Source organism: Quercus robur, chromosome 4 (genome assembly GCF_932294415.1).
Source record: "Quercus robur chromosome 4, dhQueRobu3.1, whole genome shotgun sequence".
Lineage (NCBI taxonomy): Eukaryota > Viridiplantae > Streptophyta > Magnoliopsida > Fagales > Fagaceae > Quercus > Quercus robur.
In genome coordinates this window covers 38,127,576-38,148,448 of record NC_065537.1, presented here as the reverse complement: position 1 = coordinate 38,148,448, position 20,873 = coordinate 38,127,576, and the positions used below count along the sequence as shown (strand labels likewise).

General features: G+C 36.0%; 2 protein-coding genes across 2 annotated transcripts; both read right to left on the bottom strand.

Moving 5' to 3' along the window:
- Nucleotides 1-12,911: 12,911 nt before the first annotated feature.
- On the bottom strand, nucleotides 12,912-15,695 carry LOC126721830 (uncharacterized). Its single transcript, XM_050424901.1, has 6 exons — nucleotides 15,414-15,695; nucleotides 15,036-15,332; nucleotides 14,256-14,444; nucleotides 13,911-14,120; nucleotides 13,772-13,856; nucleotides 12,912-13,132 (listed from the first exon to the last, which is right to left on the bottom strand). Exons 1-6 carry the CDS (start codon nucleotides 15,693-15,695, stop codon nucleotides 12,912-12,914), a joined length of 1,284 nt encoding a protein of 427 aa, XP_050280858.1.
- A 1,906-nt stretch (nucleotides 15,696-17,601) lies between these two features.
- On the bottom strand, nucleotides 17,602-20,348 carry LOC126721463 (pentatricopeptide repeat-containing protein At3g61520, mitochondrial). The gene has a single exon (XM_050424499.1). It carries the CDS (start codon nucleotides 20,254-20,256, stop codon nucleotides 17,968-17,970), a length of 2,289 nt encoding a protein of 762 aa, XP_050280456.1. The 5' UTR covers nucleotides 20,257-20,348; the 3' UTR covers nucleotides 17,602-17,967.
- Between the last annotated feature and the right edge of the window lie 525 nt (nucleotides 20,349-20,873).

Below are 20,873 nucleotides of genomic sequence, written 5' to 3'. Positions count from 1 at the left end.
AAAAAAAAAAAAAAAAAAATTTAAAAAAACGCGTGAATGCTCTAAATGGTTGACGACGGCACAAGGTAGGAAATTTACAGCCAAAGGGTGAGGCGGGCCGGGTCCATCCTTTTCCCTAGTGGCTACTGACTTGTAGCATTGGTAAAGTTGTTTACCAATAGAAGCGAGTGGATTTAATTGAAAATAATCGGTTTCCTTTTCAAAATTATTAATACTAAAAAATTGATGATGTGAATCTTGTGCAAAATATGATCAGCACCGACTGCACCGTATTAATATATAATAATAATTTTTTGAATTATTTTTCCTGATTCTCTAACTTAATTTATTACCTTTTGGATGACGTGGCATGATTTTGATAAAAAAATTTATAAAATGTCTAGGAACATTAAATTTTCTAACTCTAATATGGGCTAACAGGAGTTGTGAAAAAAAAAATTAGTGGGTTCATGTAAAATTGATAGGGGACTAGTCTTATTACAGCCTATCATATTAAAGTTGTGGTACAAGTTGTGTTGGAGCATTTTAATATTAATTAATTAAAATAAATAAATATTACAACTTAAATGTAAAGATGTGGGAGTGAATATGGAAGAGTTAGTAAAAATATTTAATCCCACATTGAAAAGGAGAGAGACTCAGATATTGACTAATATGAATTGATTCAGATATTAGGCTAGATACGTGTGCAAATGGGAGGTGAATGGTGGAGGTAACCGACTTAATGGACTATTCGTTTGGAGTTTTTCATTCTTTAGAAACTCCTCATCTCATCATTAATTGTGAAACTCCAATCCATTAGATTAATATCCAGTAATTAATCTTGTACTACCCACCATATCAAAATAAGCTTGATGATAAAGATGAATAATTATTGAGCAAAAGTGTTGAAATTTTATCTTATTCTTTAGAAAAAAAAAAAGACTTGATTTTGTTGTTGAATATTTTGTTAGCCGGCTAGGCTAATTCCACACTCCAACCCCCTCCTTTTAGACATATATAGCATAGGCGTGGACACGAAGGATTGGGACTTGGAGAATGGAAGGATGTGAAAAGGAAAGGATCTCTTGTAGGTTGTTCCTCTCCCAGTTGTCAGCAAGTTACGCATTTTGTCATGTCAGCATCTTCCCAACATGACGTAGCATCTCAATTGTAGTGGCTTAAAGAATTAGTGATAACTTTTACGATAGTTCCTTCAAGGGCTAAAAGAATTCATGAGAGTAGATAGAAATTTAATAATCTATTGTTTGTTCATTTATTAGACTGAAAATTGCTTGTACTTTGTTACTAGTGTTCAACCAAAAAACAAAAAAAAAAAAACTTGTAGCTCTCATCACATTTTAGCGTTTACAATGAAGACGCGTAAAATTTAAATTCTCTATTTTTATTGTAATAATTATTGAATCTATGAAAAAAAATTAAAAAAAAAAAAACCAAAAAAGAAAAAAGAAATGGACCATTCTCCGTTTCATTGACAAATAGTTTAAATGCTACTAAACCTTGTTATAAGGTTACATTAAAATAACACAACATTTCATGTGGATAGAATTAATTCTGTTAGATATTTATAAAGGTCAAACCACAAAATGTGAGTGTGATACTGATAAGGGTCAATAACTCTAAAATGAAGAGTCGATTGACTATGTTGGATACACAATCCTCTATTTGGTGGTCAAGTCAACAAAACAGAAAAGGGCCAAGAGGAGCCAATATCTCATACGGAATAGTATCTTATTTTGCAAAATGTGTCTCAATAGAATAGCTAAGTGTTGAAGAATTTGTTAAAATGTAGTGGTTGGGATCTGTTGGTTCAACTATAATCATCCCCTTGGAACGAGGAAAAAATAAAAAATTCTGGTTCCATTTCTTTAATAAACTGTCAACAATATTTACTTTGGATTAATTCCAAGTGTCACCATTAATGGAAATGGCTAAGCGTTTAAGGTTTTTCATGATAGGAGAAAATTTTTTGTCATATCAGGATCGTAAAGCGTCTCATTCATACCAATCTGATTGGGTCCAAAATTTATGGTAATAGAAATAATACCAGGAGAACAAGCATGCGGGAAAAAAAGCAAGCATAAATACCTCTTCATGATTATATTTGCATAATGTGAATGTGATGATGGAAAAAAATAAACGGGACTGTCGTTGTTGCCAATCAACTGTTCTTATCTTAATTTCAAGCATCGATTTTAATCACAAGTTACATCGATGGCTTTCCTTGAGTCTTATAGATTTTATGACTTTGGCTTTGCTTCTTAAAGGGGATGGGTTTATTTTTTGTCTAAAACTAAGATGACTTTTTTCTTTTATCATTGGTTATTCTTTCATATCGATGGTAAACACGTTAATTGCGCCAACTCGATTCCATATCATTAGGAAAACATAATCATATAAACTTCCAAGTGATGAAACTTAAACTATCCATGCCATTATCCCAAACCCATCTCATCTAGGTTACGAGTGATGAAATTTAAGCTGTTGATTCCATTATCCAAGCTAAAAGATAAGGATCACAACAACATGATAATTAACAATCTAATTAAGAAAATTATAACTTACAAAGCTACTTACTTGCATGAAAGCCTTAACAAGACTACACATAACCATAAACTAGTGAATTAAGCAGTGGCGATGCCACATTCAGCCCAGGGTGGTCCCAAGACAACCTTGACTTGAAAAAAAAAATTATATATAATAATTTTAAATTTTTTATTTGTTTACCCTTTAAAAAAAGGTGAAAATACACTTTTGGTCCCTACATTTTGGGCCTATTCATAATTTGGTCCCTAAATTGATTTAACTCTTAGGTCAGTCCCTGATTTTTAAAAATTGTTTTTAAAATAGTCCCTACCGTTAACCCAGTGACAGAAAATGCTGAGGTGGCAAACGGAATGTCCTGTTTGCTGACATGGCTAATAAAAAAAAAAAATATATATATATTTAAATTTTTTTAAATGCCATGTCAGCATTTTCTGAATTAAAAAAAGCCAAGTCAGTTTAATTAAAAAAATAAAAATAATTTATATTTTTCAATTTCAATTTAATTCAAACTAAATTAAAAAAAAAATTTTAAATTTGATTTTATTATTATTATTGCTTTCATTATTTTTTAGCTAAGAACATAATAACTTGTTCTTCAGAATCCAAGAACAATCAAACTCAGAACAAGAGCATAATCAAACCCAGAACAATGCAATATTTCATACAAAATCCCTATCCTCCACCAAAACCTCCAGAACATGAAAAATTCATCAAACCCAAACCAAAACCAACATGAGAAAACCAACCCAAAAAAATCATCAAACCTCCAACCCAGAACTTCATCAAACAACACCCCGCCGATCAACAACACCAAATCCACCATCAACAACACCAAATCCGCCGTTAACAAACCCAAATCCGCCATCAACTCGCCATCAACAGCACTGAATCCACCTAGTCGAAGCCCAGTCTGAGTCACGGTCCACTAAACAGTACAAACACGACCACCAATATCCACCCCGATCAAACCCAGAAAAACCCAGCCCTCTCCAACAAAAACGACCACCCTGTCCAAACCTAGACCTCTCCGACAAAAACGACCACCCTGACGACCGATCTCCACCCCGACCAAACCTAGAAAAACCCAGCCCTCTCCAACAAAAACGACCACCCCGACCATCGATCTCCACCCCGACCACACCCAGAAAAACCTAGACCTCTCCAACAAAAACGACCACCTCGACCACCGATCTCCACCTCGACCAAACCCAGAAAAACTTAGCCCTTACCAACAAAAACGACCACCCCAACCACCGATCTCCACCCCGACCAAACCCAGAAAAACCCAGCCCTCTCCAACCAAACCTAGCTATCTCCATCTCCAACCAAACCCATAATCCAAGACCCATGGATTACCGATCTCCACCTCCATTACCAACCACCCCACGGAAAACTAGAAAAACCCAAAGATTAGAGAGTTAGGTTTAGAGAGAGAGAGAGAGAGGGATTGAAAGCTTGAACAAAGAAAGATACAAACAAATATACGCACCAAGAGACAGAGAAAGATAGGATCTGAAAAAAAAAAAAGGAAAAGAAAAGAAGAAAGACACAGATACAATCACACAAACACTCACCATATTTATTTATTAAGTTATTTTTATTTTGATTTTTCTTTTTTTAAGTTTATCTTAAAAGAAAGAAGAAAATGAAATAGATATAAACACAAACACAGAAACGCCGACTCATAGGCAGTGGCTTGGTTAAGGGAACTCATCGGAGCCGTAGCGAAAGCGAGTCTTCATAGGGCAATTGTCACTGCTTATGGGCCCGAACCTGGGTGATCTATCCATGATTAGGATGAAGCTTGGGTGAAACTAAGTGGAGGTCCGAACCGACTGATGTTGAAGAATCAGCGGATGAGTTGTGGTTAGGGGTGAAATGCCACTCGAACCCAGAGCTAGCTGGTTCTCCCCGAAATGCGTTGAGGCGCAGCAGTTGACTGGACATCTAAGGGTAAAGCACTGTTTGTTTGTTAAGAAAGTTAAAGAAAAATTGAAACTATAAATTGTTTTCTCAATATTTAAAATTGAAAAAAGGTTTTTTTATTATTTTTTTTATGTTTTTGGTTTTGAATTTTTTTCAGTTTAATTATTATTATTATTTTTTATTAATTAAAATGCTGACTTGTCATTTTTAAAAGCAAAATAAGTTTTTTTAATATTATTTTATTTGCCACGTCAGCGATTAACATGCCACCTATGCACTCCATTTGCCACCTCAGGATTTTCTGTCAGTGGGTTGACGGTAGGGACTATTTTAAAAACGATTTTTAAAAATCAGGGACTGACCTAGGAGCTAAATCAATTTAGGGATCAAATTGTGAATAGGTCCAAAATGTAGGGACTAAAAGTATATTTTCGCCTAAAAAAAATTAGGGACACTCTCAAATAATTTTTTATTTTTATTTTTATTTGTTCTACTTTCAAGCTAAAAAAAAAAAAAAAAAAGCCCAAAAAAAAAATTTGAACATTATCTGAAAAAAAAAAAAAAAAATTGTAACAGAGCAAGCCTACCCAGGGAAAAAAAGCCCAAAATAAATCCTAAACAACAGATGGTAAAGCAAACCCATGGATTCTTAGGAAAAAAAAAAAAAAAAAAAACCCAATACGCATCCGCCGATTCATCAAATGGTAAGGCAAAAACTGAAATAAAAAACTTAACCTAAAGAAAAAAACCTCATCAACAACAACGACCAACGGACCAAGCACATTGGCACGATGGCGCCTTTACCTCAAACTTGGACAACAGAGCACATTGGTCATCACATTGGGCCTCAAACTCGAGCTCTAGAGCACATTGGGCATCGGAGATAGGAGATCGGTCTAATCGGATCGGAGATCGATCACGCTTGGCCTCGATTCCTTCATTGCCTTGACGTGCTGCCCGACGGCACCATCCCTCAAGCCTCCTTGCTCCCTCAAGGTTTTTCATCTTTACACTTTCTCTCTCTCTTTCTCTTTGAAGTTTGAATTGTAATTGGCTTAGCTTTAGTGCTCTACTTTATAACTTTATTTGCCCTTGTTTTGACTTTATCTGTTGGTGAGTTATTGAGTTTTTCTTTTAGTGTATTGTGTGAATTTATCTGATTGGCTTTTGTGACTGGGGGCTATGGGGCTTGTCTGTTAAGTGGGGGTTGTATGGAGGCCTTGGGGCTGGGGTGGGATATTTAAATTAGGGAAAGTAAAGGCATGCAGAGGCAGTTAGCCTAACTTACCAATAAAAGACAAAATTAAATTATGTTAGGATTTAGGCACTAGGCAGGCAGTGGGTTAAGTCGTGAATAATGCACATGGGGTGTGTGCTAGTGCATAGTGGGGTGTGTGTTAATAGTTGGTAAAGAAAAATAATAAAGCAACTAAACAACAATAATTAATAATTTAATTAACCAATATATTATAAAAGACAAATAAATTAAATTATGTTAGCTAAACAACAATTAATAATTTTATAATTAATGAAACAACAATACAACAAATTATAATTTATAAAAGACAAACAAATTAATGAAACAACTAAACAATAATAATTAATAATTTTATTAATATTTCAAATAAACTTATAGTTTATTGTTTATTCTTTTGCTAGAATTATGGACAAATAATTTATAAGAAAACCATGTATCCAATATTCATCTCTTGTGTAAGATTCATCTTCATCTTCTAAGCGAATTTGTGTTGACTTTAACTTAAAAAACCTTCCTTCAGATCCTGGGCTACGAGAAAAGATATCATCTTGTCATCCTAATAATCATGATGAAATAAGAAGATATTATTTACAAAAAGGCCCTTGTCAACCTGTTTTCCAAAACCATGATTACCCTCTAATAGATTTTTCTAGAAAGCCTTGTCAATTTAGATTCGAATGGTATGTAAATAGAAAGTGATTGGAATATGGTATAGATAAGGATGCAATATTTTGTTTATATTGCTACCTATTTGGGTAAGATGTTGGTAAGTAAGAAGGAGGTGAGACTTTTGTAACGAAGGGATTCAAACTTTGGAATCAGAAAGAGAAGTTAAATTCCCATGTTGGAGGAGTTAATAGTGCTCATAACCAAGTTGTTAAGAAGAGTGAAGATCTAATGAAGGAAAAGTAACACATTCAAAGTGTTTTGGTTAAGCAATAAAATCAAGATAAAATTGAATATCGGGTTCAATTAAATGCAATAGTTGATTGCATAAGATTCCTTTTATGTTGGGGATTAGCTTCTCGTGGTTACGATGAATCTCAAGATTCAAGTGATAAAGGAAATTTCCTTGGGCTTCTACAATTTTTGGGGGATCACAATGAATCTATCAATGAAGTGTTGCAAAAAGCTTTGAAAAATTTCAAGCTTACCCACCCTGAAATTTAAAAAGACATTGTGAATGCAATTGCACGTGAAACATCCAAAGCCATCATCAAGGATCTTGACAATGGGTTCTTTTCAATATTAGTTGATGAGTCACATGATATCTCAGTGAAAGAGCAAATGGCCCTCGTTCTTTGTTATGTGCACAAAAAAAGAATTATTATAGAGCGGTTCCTTAGAATTATATATGTAGTAAGTACCACCGCTTTGTCACTCAAATATGTTTTTGAATGTTTACTTTGTGAACATAATTTAAGTTTATCGAAACTACGTGGGCAAGGTTATGACTAGGCTAGTAATATGCAAGGTGATATCAATGGTTTCAAAACTTTAATTTTGAAAGAGAATAAGTTAGCATTTTATGTTCATTGTTTTTCTCATCAACTTCAATTGACACTTGTTGCCATTGCTAAAAATCACATTAACATTGCTGAATTTTTTTATGTGGTTAGTAATTTTGTAACTGTTGTTGGAGGCTCTTGTAAGAGATGAAATGCTCTTCGAGATGCACAATTTGCCAAAATTAAAGAAGAATTAGAGAATGGTGCACGTAGAAGTGGGCAAAGTTTGAATTAAGAGACAAATCTTAAACGTCCGAGTGATACACATTGAGGATCATATTATGAGACTATTCTTAACTTTATTTTGATGTTCTCTGCTGTTGCTGATGTACTTGAGATTATTGAAGAAAATGGCCTCTCCGACTAAAAAGTTGAAACTCGATTTATTATGAGGTCAATTCTATCTTTTGAGTTTGTTTTTACTCTACACTTGATGAAAAACATTTTAGGGATCACAAATGAGTTGTCAATAGCATTGCAAAAAAAAAAAAAAAAAAAAAAAAAAAAATCAAGATATAGTAAATGCTATGGATCTTGTTAAAGTGTCTAAGCAACGATTGCAAGTGATGAGAGATGATGAATGGTTATCTTTATTGATTGAAGTGTCTTCATTTTGTACCACACATAATATTCCTATCTTGAACATGGATGAAATATTTGTAGTTAGTAGGAGGCCGTGACGTAACACCCAACAAAATACAAATTTACATCATTATCGTGTTGAGTTATTCTACATAGTCATAGATGTGTAACTTCAAGAGCTTAACAACCGCTTTTTAGAGGCAAATACTGATTTGCTACTATGTATGGCTTGCTTGAATCTAAGTAATTCATTTGTGGTTTTTGATAAGGAAAAATTGATATTTCTAGCAAAGTTCTATCCATTTGATTTTCTTGGGACAAATATCTTCGCACTTAACTCTCAACTTCAGAATTACATTTTGATATGTGCAGCAATGACTTGGTTTTAGAGCTTCAAAGAGTTAGTGAACTTTCTGAAAAGTTAGTAAACATAAGAAAGCATGAGACTTATCCATTAGTCTATTTGCTTGTGAAGTTAGTTTTGACCATTCCTGTCGCTACTGCAACAGTAGAAAGAAGTTTTTCAACAATGAAATATATACAGAATGAATTGTGTAATCAAATGGGAAATCAGTAGATGAATGATTGCTTGGTTGTGTATATTGAAAGAGATGTAGCTTGTAGTATTGATAATAAGACTACCATGCAACGATTTCAAAATATGAAAACTTGTAGAAGACAATTGTAAACTTTATGTATTTGCGTGTTTTTTGATTATTGTTGTTATCAATATATGAATTTTTTTTTATTAGATTGTGTAATTTATACTTTTTAAAGAATACCCTGAGAAAAATTCCTGAAGCCACCACTGATTACAAGTGAAAGAACATGAGGAATTAGATATGTGTCTTTGCTTGGAACATGGTCCTTTACTTATACTTGACACCTCAATGATTACAGTATAACATGTGGAGTATTATATTCAATCTTCTAGGACACTTTTCCATTCTGTTATTTTCAAGTGTTAACTTTACTTTTTATTTAAAATTAATTGAAGGACAGTCTCTAAGGAATTACTTGAGTTGTAAAATCTAATAACGGTAGCAATTGACACTTTTCACTTTTTACATTTTAAATATGACGTTGCCACATCATCATTGTGTTTTAAATGTGTTGCACTATAATATGCTAATATTCTATACACGTGTCGCTTCCCTCTAATGCCACTTGTCTTTTTAAAAATCTATCCATACAATATATAATAATGAGGGATTAACGATTACTTTTGCTAATCTTCTATTATGCCATGGATAAAATTTAGCTCAAAACTAGTTGAAGCTATCTACTCCAATTCATTATGTGGCGATTTAATAATTTATAATACTATACGGGTGTATTATTTAAACAAAGCACGTGACTTATAAAAATATTGTAGGGACAAAGTTTGGAGCCCAAGCCTGAACTCTATGGAATCTTGGTCCAAAAAACCCAATACAATGAATTTTGTAGAGTATAGGTCAACGAACTAGGTTTAGATGAGTTGAGCAACGGCTTGCATGGGGTTAAGAAGCAATCAGACACGAATAAAAGTTATTATGACCAAAGGACCTTCCGTCCGAGGAGACTAGAATTTTACTTATAAATACAGATCACCATATTAGAATTCTTTTACATGCTATAGTATTCTCTTCTTCTTCTTCTTTTTTTTTTTTTTCTTCCTAATCATCTAGACCTTACACTTGTTGATCACCTGGACCCCCACTTGAGCACCCATCCCATCAGACACCCTTTTCAGTCCTCTGTGAGTTGTGGCAGCCAAGGTAGCACTGTTCAGATGTCATCTCCACATTAATGTGGCCAGAAAAGTAGTTACAGTGCATTTAATGTGGTGGTGACAGCTTTTCCTTAGATATTTTGAGTTTTCTTCCCTTTCACGTGTTCAGGGGGCATACTTCAACTGCTTGAGTATACACTTGGTCTGGGTCTGGCATGTCCGAGGAGGAGTTCCTCCTCGGACCTTCTTCTCTTTGTCTCCCATTGATGAGGCTTATAACGTAGATAATCTAAGTCGTGTTTCTCTCCTCGGACTTGTTAGTGTCCTCGGACAAGGCCTAAGGCCCAATACATTATTTTGGGCCATAGTCCCCACAAATATTTATATGACTAAAACTACAAATGGATGGCCTCTCCATTAGCCATATAGCTAGATGGAGAGAGATAGTTTTAAATTAGTTTGAAGCTAAATTTTTTTCCTTATGCCATAGCAGCCACCTGTTTCCATCCATTCTCCCTCCCCATTCTTTGGCTCTTATTCTCTCTATTATTTGTTACCTTTTTTTTTTTTTTTTTTTTTAAACTCTTCTTATCTTTTCTATAAATTTGCTATTACTCCCTCAACACATTTTTCTTTCCCATTCAAGAAATGTTCTTCTACCTACCCAAAAACAAAAGTGATTACTCTCTTTGGTTCTTTCCTTCTCCTTCTCCTTCTTCTTCCCTTTTTTTTTTTTTTGGTGAAATTTTTAGTCTTTCTTGTAACTCTGTTTTGGGTTGATGAGGTTTTTTATTTTTTATATTGATGAGTTTAATGTTTTGACTAAGTTAGTCTACTTCTTCTAAAGACAACTAATTCTAATATATTATCTCCAACAAATTACCCGTCAGGGTATAGCCTAGTAGTTGGAGGCTTGGGATGAGCTATAGAAAAAACATCCTGGGTTTGATTCCCAATAGAAGTTTCCTTGGATTACTTGATACGCGGTTTTGGCAGGTGGGGTCATCTATCCTTAGTATACTCTCTAGAGGTGAGTCCAAGGAGCCTTGCCTGGGTGAGGTTTAACATCATTTAAAAAATAAATAAAAAACAACCTCTAGCAAATTAAGAGAACAAATTATACATTATAACCATATTATAAAATAATTACATATTTCTTGTGCATTGCATAGGTCTACAACTTGTATAAGTAAAATGAATGGGAAAATGCAACTCTTAATCTATAAGTGTTTGATACTGGTGCACCCTAGCACAACTAAAATAAGGATTTTTTTTTTAATAATAAATTGCTCTTACTAATTCGTCAATAGGCTTGAGACAACAAAGCTTGGAGCTTCTATAGCGATGACTGATGGATTACTTTCTTGGCTAAATTGCTCTTTGCTTATTCTTCAACAGGCTTGAAACAAAAAAACTTAGAGCTTCTATAGTGATGACTGATGAGATTATAAGCTATGTGCTATTCAAAGAACAAAAACAAACTTGTGTGGGAGTTTTACTGTAGTCCTCCCCCATTTATCTGATTCTATTCAGCAGAGGTTGAAGCTGCACAGCACAAAAGTATTTCAACTAAGAAATTGGAACTTTAAAGGTAATGGCTTTCGTAATGCTCTACAAGCCTTACCATTGTTAGGAACTCAGGGAGTGTAAATCCAGCTTGTAGGACTGGCTGATGGGTTTTCTGGTGTATACTTTTGATGCGAACCTCAATCGACACGCTTTGAGACCCAACAAATAATATTGGAATACTTGCCCAAGAAAGCTAAAATTCAGATTTTTTGATAGAAAACTCCGACCCAATGTCACTTCTTTGATCTTTTTGGATTTTGCTCTAGTAACGGCCCAACTAGAATATGCAATGGATCCTTTAATGGTGCTTGTTGATTCTCATCAACTTTCACGTAAAAACACCTGCAAATGTTAAAAGATTAAATATCACTGCACTTCTCACATTATATAGTCTAATAATATACCATACTCAGCCTACGCTATATCAAACCTGGACTAGGCTTAACGACCAAATCCCTTCAGCATGTAGTCTAAGAGCACTCAACTTGAACTAACAAGGTTTGGAATGCTTATAAGATAATAAGTATAGTACATCATTGTAGTCTTCTCTATAAGGTAACCAAATGGTTTACCTGTTCTGCTTTCAATATGGGAGCACCTACTGTCCTTTTTTCTTTGTCAAATAAATTTATCAGAGACCGTAAATTTTAATGGGTGATTAAATACTGTTTAACTTGTGAATTGGATTCTTTTGCACAGTAATGGTTTAACTTTGAAACAACAAACTGTATGCCAAAAAACAGGATAACCATCATTGATTGATCCCACTGATTAATCAACTTGCTAGGCAAGGTAATCACTCCCTATTTTATCAACACTTAAAAGCTAACTATTCTCAACTGTAACAAAAGCAAAATTGAATAAGTTATCAGAAGATACATATGCAGGGGCATGTGCAACTCACATATATAGAGGAGAAGTAATAGATCCACAGATGAACGTTAAAAGAACAGCAACAATAGAAAGCAGAGAGTTAAGTAAATCAAAATGATGAAGAAAAGAAATGCCTGATGTTGAATTCTTGGGTTAGCCCATCACCTTTCAACCTCATATAAAACTTCTGTTTTTCAAATTTCTAGTTGAAGTGCTCAGGAGTTTATATCAATGACCCTCACCACTTGAATACAAGCTGGGATGCCTTAGCTGCATTGAAATGATAGTGCATTGTTTCTTCTGGCACATCTATATATATATATATATATATATATATATTTATTTAAGTAATAAGTTTGTTGATATAAAAAAGGGAACACCCTAGTACAAGGTGGTCAAACAATCAAGAACAAAAATTACAAGAATCTAAGAAATCATGAAAAGATAAAAATGATTGGTTCTGCAAAACAGCCAACCATTCCATCAAATTTCTAAAGAAATGTAGCTTCAGGTCTGATATGGATCTCTCTTTATTTTCAAAACACCTATTATTTCTCTCCCTCCAAAGACACCACAATAAGCAATGGGGAACAATCAACCATACATATACCCTTTCGATGATGACCAAATTTGCCTTGCCAACATGCTAGAAGGTCCACTATAAATTGCAACATAACCCAGCTCACTCCAAAAAAACCAAACACCATAGCCCACAGATCCATTACAACCGGACAATGAAGAAAAAGATGATCAACTGATTCACCATTACACTCGCACATGTAGCACCAATCCAATATCCAAACATTCATTTTTCGTAAATTGTCAATCATTAAGTATTTCCCTAGAGCAGCAGTCCAAACAAAGAAAGCTACTCGAGAAGGAATTTTCTGTTTCCAAATACTTTTCCAAGGAAAGCAATAGTCATTAGAGCCCACTAAAAGACTATAATAATCCTTAACCATGAAGCCCTTTCTCTATCAGGTTTCCAGCACATCTTATACTTACCAAACTCCTTCACCAAAGCACCATATATGGTATCCATGAAATCGGCCAGTGCCTTTAATTCCCGAGCATGTACACCCCTAAAGAAACTTACATCCCAAAACAGGACTCCATTATCAAACTTCATAAGCTCAGCCACACTAACCTCCTTATCTTAGCAAAAATTTAGGATAGCTGACTACAAGAGATGTCTCACCACACCAACGGTCTTGCCAAAATTTCACCTTGGACCCATCCCAATATCATATAGAATGAGATGAGAAAAAGAAGGCCATCCCTGACTAATATTTTTCCACAAGCCAACACCATATGGACCATTAACAGGCCTAGTACACTAGCTACCCCATCCACAACCATTTTTCACCTCTATCACTTGCCTCCAAAGGGCAGCCTTCTCCATCCCAAATCTACATAGCCACTTTCCAAGCAAAGCTTCATTAAAAAGTCTTACCTTCCTTATCCCCAAGCCACCCAAAGAAATGGGAGTGCAGACAGTAGACCATTTAACCAAATGGAATTTTAGTTCGTCACCAATGCCACCCCACAGGAAATTCTTCTAAAGTTTCTTAATTTGATTAGCAACAGTTGTGGGTATAGGAAATAAAGATAGAAAATAAATGGGTAAATTAGATAGAGTGCTTTTAATTAAAGTGACTCTACCTCCTTTGGATAAGTACAAATGTTTCCATCCTCCTAATCTCTGTTCTATCTTCTCCAGAATTAAATTCCATATTGTCTTATCCTTGAATTTAGCTCCCAAAGGAAGACCCAAATATTTCATTAGAAGAGTACCTTGTTTACTGCCAAGGACATTCAACAAAAAGTCAAAATTATGCACCGTACCAACAGGAACCAACTTTGACTTGCCCAAATTTATCTTTAGTCCAGAAACCGCCTCAAATCAAATGAGGATCATACGGAGAAATAAAACCTGATCCAGATCAACATCACAAAAAATTAGAGTGTCGTTCGCAAAGAGAAGATGAGACACCGCCAAAGATCTTCCCTCTAAACGACTCACACCAAAGCCTGACATGTGACCTTCATGGATAGCTTTATCCAACATTCTCCCAAGGGCTTCCATAACCAAGACAAACAGCAAAGGGGATAGTGGGTCACCTTGTCTCAACCCCTTGAAACTCTCAAAAAACCCACAAGGAGAGTCATTTATCAGAATAAAGAAGCGAACTGTAGATACACAAAAGAAAATCCATTGCCGGCATTTAGCAAAGAACCTACCTTGTTCTAGTAACTACATAAGAAAACCCTAGTTTACATGATCAAAAGCCTTCTCAACATCTAATTTGCAAAGTAGCCCTGGAAAACCAATTTTCAATCTACTGTCAAGGCATTCATTAGCAATAAGTATAGGGTCAAGACTAATGGGGCGAAAATCCTTGACTTCAATTGCTGCATTTTTTTTGGGAATGAGAGTGATGAATGTTGCATTCAAACTTTTCTCAAACTGACCTTTAGCAAAAAATTGACGAAATACAGCCATAAGATCAGGTAGGGGTGTCCATGGGCCGGTCCGGGTCGGGTCTGTGCCCAACCCGCAACCAACCCGATGACATCGGGTTTCCGTTGAGAAAACCCGCTGCTGACTGCAAAAACCAACAGGTCAGGTTGGATCGGATTGGAAAGATTGGCGGTCGGGTCGGTCGAAGCCAACGAAGTGCTGCCGAAGGTTCCTTTTGGGTGGCGATCTGTATTTTTTGCCGGATCTTCACTGGATTTGTGCGAAACTAACAGATTTGAGAAAAAAAAATCAAATCGTCGCCGGATTTGTGCCAAACTCACGAGATCTGAGCAAAAAAAATCAAATAGTCGCCGGATTTGCGCCAAACTCACTAGATCTGAGCAAAAAATCCGGCACAGATATGAGCAAAACTCACAAGAAGATCTCACCAAATCCAGTGGAGATTTCATGGATTTAGTTGAGATCTCGCTGGATCTAAAAATTCTTGTCGGTAAATGTTATGTATCTCGGTTGGTTCGGGTTTTGGGGAGAAGATCTGAGACTGAATCGACCAGATCGGATTCTGGAAAAAAAGACCTGCCGTCGACCGCCGGAATAGTTGGGTCGGCTAGCAGTCGGTCCAGTTCCGGTTGGATTTACCGGGTGGATTGGTTTGAGGTTGAGTTGGACACCCCTAAGATCAGGTTTGAGAATCCCCCAGCAAGCTTGGAAGAAAGTCGTTGGAAACCCATCTAGTCTAGGCGATTTATCACCATTAAAATTCTGTATGACATAAAAAATTTTTGCCTCCTCAAAGGGTCTATCTAGCCAATTTGCATTATCATCGGATATCCTTAGAAATACCAAGACTTCTGAAAATGGTCGAACAACTTGCTGCTCAGAGTATAAATTCAGAAAGAATTGAGTAATACAATTAGCAATCATACCTTAATTGGAAGACAAGATTCCATCAACCATAAGGCTTTCAATATCGTTATTTCTTCTATTGGAATTAGCCGTTCTATGGAAAAATTTGGTATTTGCATTCCCCTCCCTCAAGTGTAGCACCCTAGACTTTTTCCTGCAACTAATCTCTTCTAATAGAATGAGTTTTTCAATATCAGTACGGAGATTAACTTGTTCTAACTTTTCCTTACCTGTTAAAGGATGAGTCTCCTCTCTAACATCCAAATCATTCAATTTGTTCCAAAGTTGTTTCTTAAAAGTGACATTGTCAAACTCCGCTTCCTTCCACATTTTTAGATCCAACTTCAAAGCTGCCAACTTCTTGGCTAGTATAAAACTAGGATTTCCTTGGAACAAATAGGATGCCCACCAATTGGCTCATAAGCAGATGATTCCAGTGGCTATGACTAATATAATATGTCTAGCGCATATATAAACATAATGGAGCAAAATCTTAGGGTTTTGCAATGCCTTTTAATGAGATTATCCAAAGCTAAGATCTTACTTAAAGCATATATACAAGTCAAAAAGGCTATATTTAAAATAAATAAATAAAATCAACAGTTACATTGGGGGAGGGGGGATTACATTTATAGGAACTTTGTTATGTCATATGCTCTTCCCATGAAATACTGGCTCATTAGATCCTCTTGAAAAATCATAAAAAATCAACATAAAATTTACCGGTATGCTTAAGTTTCCAAAACAAGCAAACCTTAGTCTCATTGGGAATTAGAATATAATAAATCCAAAAGAAAGACTACTGTTTATAATTTTTATTCCTTAAAAGCACAAATAAATTAAAGAATCATTAAATGAATCTCTCCATCTTCAGATAAGCCAAAATAAGAATAAACAGAAGCATCACTTATCTTCAGCAGTTAAATATATATCAGGATAAATATAATAGCCTTTTCAAGCAACATCATTGCACCACACATCTTTCCGAAAGCAAACTCCCATACCATCCCCCACACGAAATTTGCAATCTAGAAAATCACTCCCAACCTCCCATATGCTTATTCAAAGACAACACCGATAAGGTATCCAGTCAAAATTTGTCAGTCTACTATCCTTGACTCCCTATATGTTACCATAATTAAGTGCCTCAAATAATGATATCTTTCTTTGGCAAAATTCCAGAACTGTCTATGCAACAAAGTTTCCAATCATCCAAATCTGAGAGTAAAACAAACCACACTCTAATCTACCAAGTGAAACTTAAACTCTCACCCAATCCTCCCCATAAAATATTCTGCTGCAATTTTCCAAAATGTTTGCCATATGAGAAAGATTCAATGAAAATTGAAAGAAAAATACATGGATAAGCCAGATACAAATAATTATCCTTCCATTCGGCAATAATTTTAAGGTAGGGAACAACCCTATAACAAAGCCAACTCCTCTACTCCATCAACCTCCCTACTGGAAACAATTAACTTTTTCCCTTAGTTATAATAATAATCCTAACATCAACAATTCTTTACATGTTAGCTTGGCACCAACAGGATATAACACATATCATTTGAATCGACCGCTTCCTTACATATTGGTGTATTTATTTTTCTAGCATAATATTTTCTTTTTTCTTTTTTAAATCTTTTTGCCTAAGTTTGTAACATGAAGGTAGGAGTTTAAAAAAAAAGAATGCAAAAATATAGTTGATCCAAGAATTAGACTAGTATTATTAGTTAGACCAGAAAATTGCAATTTTGAAAATTTCCCCCATTCAATGAAATGTCCATAGACTCCATACTAGACCCTATAGTGGTTTGCTGGTTACTGTCATTATTATTTTTTGGATATATTAGATAGTTACGATGGGGAAGAGGGGGATTTGAATCCTAGATGTGTCCATTGGAAACATAAGGATGATCCAGTTGAACTACAAGGCTCTTGGCATTGTTGTTGTGGAATAAGAATCCTGTATCTTAATGTGTGTAAACACCTTCCCCTCTTTCAGGACTAAAAGATTGGCATATTAAAGATGAAGAATAGGAGTGGGAGAAAAAGTAATTGAGACATGACGTTAGAAAAAGACTACACTATATGACATTGGTAAAAGTAATTGAGACATATCATATTCATAACATTCTAGTCATGCAAAACACCAAAAGAAGACTACACTATATGATGAAATGTCTGTCAATGATATTTATAGGCAAGTCAGAAAAGAAGCTTCAATTATAATTGAGAATAAGTGTTGAACAGTTCCAGCTCTTATTGTTTGAAGTCTCAATGGCATATAATTTGCAACATACAAAAATCTCGACAGCATATAACATGGTAATGCGCATTCGGAATACATTTACCCTCATTGTTTGATTAGTTCAACATGAAAGGATGAAACCCACCATGGACATGTGTGGATACCGTAGCAAGGATGAGCTCAATAAGCACGCACACACGAGAAACTGAGGGTCTTCAATCAATGCTCTGAGTGAAGCCCAATAGGCATTCCAACCAGAAAACAGCAATAAGTCCAGAAGATTGGACCCTGTGCTTCTCTCTCTCTCTCTCTCTGTATGGATAATTCATCAGTGCAAAAGATACACTTTAAAATTTATGCACTAGAAGCAGAAACCTCATATCCTTGCACAAATTTTTTTAACTTTCCTGTTTCACCAACTGCAGAAAGCCACTCAGTAAGCACCTCCATGGTTATATAATCAGGATTACAAGCCTGTTCAATCATTCTGTCCATAAGTTCAAATGCTTTCTCTAATAAATTTTTGTCCCGGAGGCCTTTGAAGATAGCATTGTATGTGGTAATATTGGGCTTCACCCCTTTAACCTTCATATCATCCATCAGAGAAAGAGCATGTTCTACATCATCATTCTTGCAGAGAGAATCTATAAGAATATTGTATATTACGGTGTTGGGAGGAACCTTTGATGCAGAACCCATATCTCTAAAGATTTTCATGCCTTCATCTATTTTGCCGATTAAGCAATATGCATGTATTAGTGCACCATAAGTGACAACAGTGGGTTTAAGACCCTCCTTAATCATCTTTCTCATCACTCTATGGGCGGTTGTAAAATTCCCAGTTTTGCTCAAATAGGAGATCAAGGTGTTATACGTGACACTATCAGGCTTAACTCCAGCTTCCTCCATTTCCTTGAGCATCTCATATGCTTTATCCAACTTATTCTTCTTGCAGAACCCACCAATTAAAACATTGTAGCACACAGTATCAAGGCAGAACCCAACTTCTTTCAACTTTGATACAACAGAGCTGGCATCATCCATCCTTCCAGCTTGGCTCAAACCTGAGATCAAGGTGTAATAAACAATTGCATCGGGGGAGCATCCAGAATTTGACATTTGATCGAAAAATTCCATTGCTTTATCAATATTGTTGACATTACAAAAGGCATTAATCAAGATTGCATATGTGACTGCATTGCCTTTCACACCTTTACTTTGCATGTCATTGAGGAACTCAACTGCACTATTGATCCGCCCATGTCTGCACATACCATCAATTAAAGTGTTAAGGGTGATCACATTAGGAAACACGCTTTCCCTATTCATCTGATCAAACAGCTCCTGTGCCCTCTCAATTTCGCCAGATTTGCAGAACCCATCAATCAAGCAATTATAGGTAACGGTATTTGGTGCACATCCGTTTTGTGATCTCATCTGTTCCACCAAACTCAACCCTTCTTCTTGCCTCCCAACTTTACAAAGTCCATCAATGAGAGTATTATACATGATCGCATCAGGTTCAACCAAGACCCCATCACTCCCTTCTTTCATTTTCTTGAAAACCTCCAATGCCTCATCAACCCTCCGAGACTTGCACATAAGATTAATAAGAATCCCAAAAGTCACCACATTAGGTTGAATATTCATCTCTTTCATCTCCATAGTAAGCTTATTCATCCTCTCAAAATCCCCACCTTTTCCCAAACCCGTCAAAAGCGCATTGCAAGAAGCAGCTTCCACCACACCACCAGACTTCATCACATCATGTAAAAGATCCCAAGCACGACCTGTCTTTCTATTCCTACAAAATTTAGTAATCAACTGTGTAAGTTTAAACGTATCAGGGAACACATCGTGTTCGCCAAATTTTGACACCAACCCAACAATTTCCTCGTCATTGATACTCCTCCCACGCCACTCCCTCCTCAACATGGCCCCAAATATAATATCACCCGTAGAGTCATTAGGTGGGCACTCTGAATCCGGATGAAGCATTTCGTCGAGCACCTTGAGTGCATCATCAACACGCCCCAATCTAAACATCACATCGATCACCACATTGCAAAAATGCGTGTTTTTCAAAGAAGGGTCTACTTCTTTAACCACAACAAGGACCTGGTCCACCATTCCAGCTCTTCCCAAGCACCTAATAAGAAGTGTTGCAGCATTGATAGTAAGTGGGACATTATGCTCTTTAGCCGTGCCATAAAGTTCTAACAACTTGTTATGCGAATCGGGTTCGCGGCTAGCGAGCTCGAAGATGGCTTGGAAGGTGGAAGACAAAGAGGGTAAGATGTCTTGTGAAGTAGAGTTGGATTGAAGGTAGTGGAAGAACTTGAGGGCTTCAGAAGAAGAGGATAAGCGACGAGTGATGTTGCGGAAAATGAAAGGAGATGAAGGAGAAGAAGAGGAAAAGAGGAGCTCCTGGAGTGGCGTGGTGGCGTTGGAGTTGGAGTCATAATCGGGGGCTTGGAGGAGTTGGAGAGCTTGGGTTATTAGGGAGTCTTGGTCTTGGTCTTGGTCTTTGTGTGGTGGTGGTGGTCGTGGTGGGGGGTTGGATTCGGTGGAGAGGTGGCGGAGGATGATCGGAGAGTGTAGGCGGAGTTTGAACAGTTTTGATGCTGAGATTGATATGGCCATTTTTGTTGGGCGAGACACAGGGACAGAAACACAGATAGTCGCTCAAAACTCTGTTCGGTACGAGGTAAATATAAAATACACCCAACATACAAATGGCAACGGGTCCTTCAGCCCAAAAAAAAAAAAAAAAAAAAAAAGAGAGAGAGAAAGAAGGAAAAACATAGCAACCCTAACCCAAGTCATCCGACATATTTAAGGATTTTTTTAGAAAATAACAATAAAATTCAAACAATATCATTAGTTAGGAAACGTTTGAAACTAATTTGGAATATAACAACTCGAGTTCAGTATCCACGATTTGTGTGCTATAAAATCGAGTATGGTGTACTCGATTTCCCTATTTTGCACTGTCCCCAGGTGGGTCTGATATGCCAGAAAACGAGATTAATAAACTCGGTTTATATTCTTGTAAAACGAGTTTATTAAAGTTAATTTTTATAGGTACAAATCGAGTTTAATTAACTCGTTTTGTATGACTGGAAAACGAGTTCAATGAACTCGGTTTCCATTCTTGTAAACCGAGTTCATTGAACTCGGTTTGTTTTCAAAAGAAGAACCCACGTGTCAACCATCGCAGACCAAACACAAAAAAAAAAACTAAGTTCAAACATTTCCCT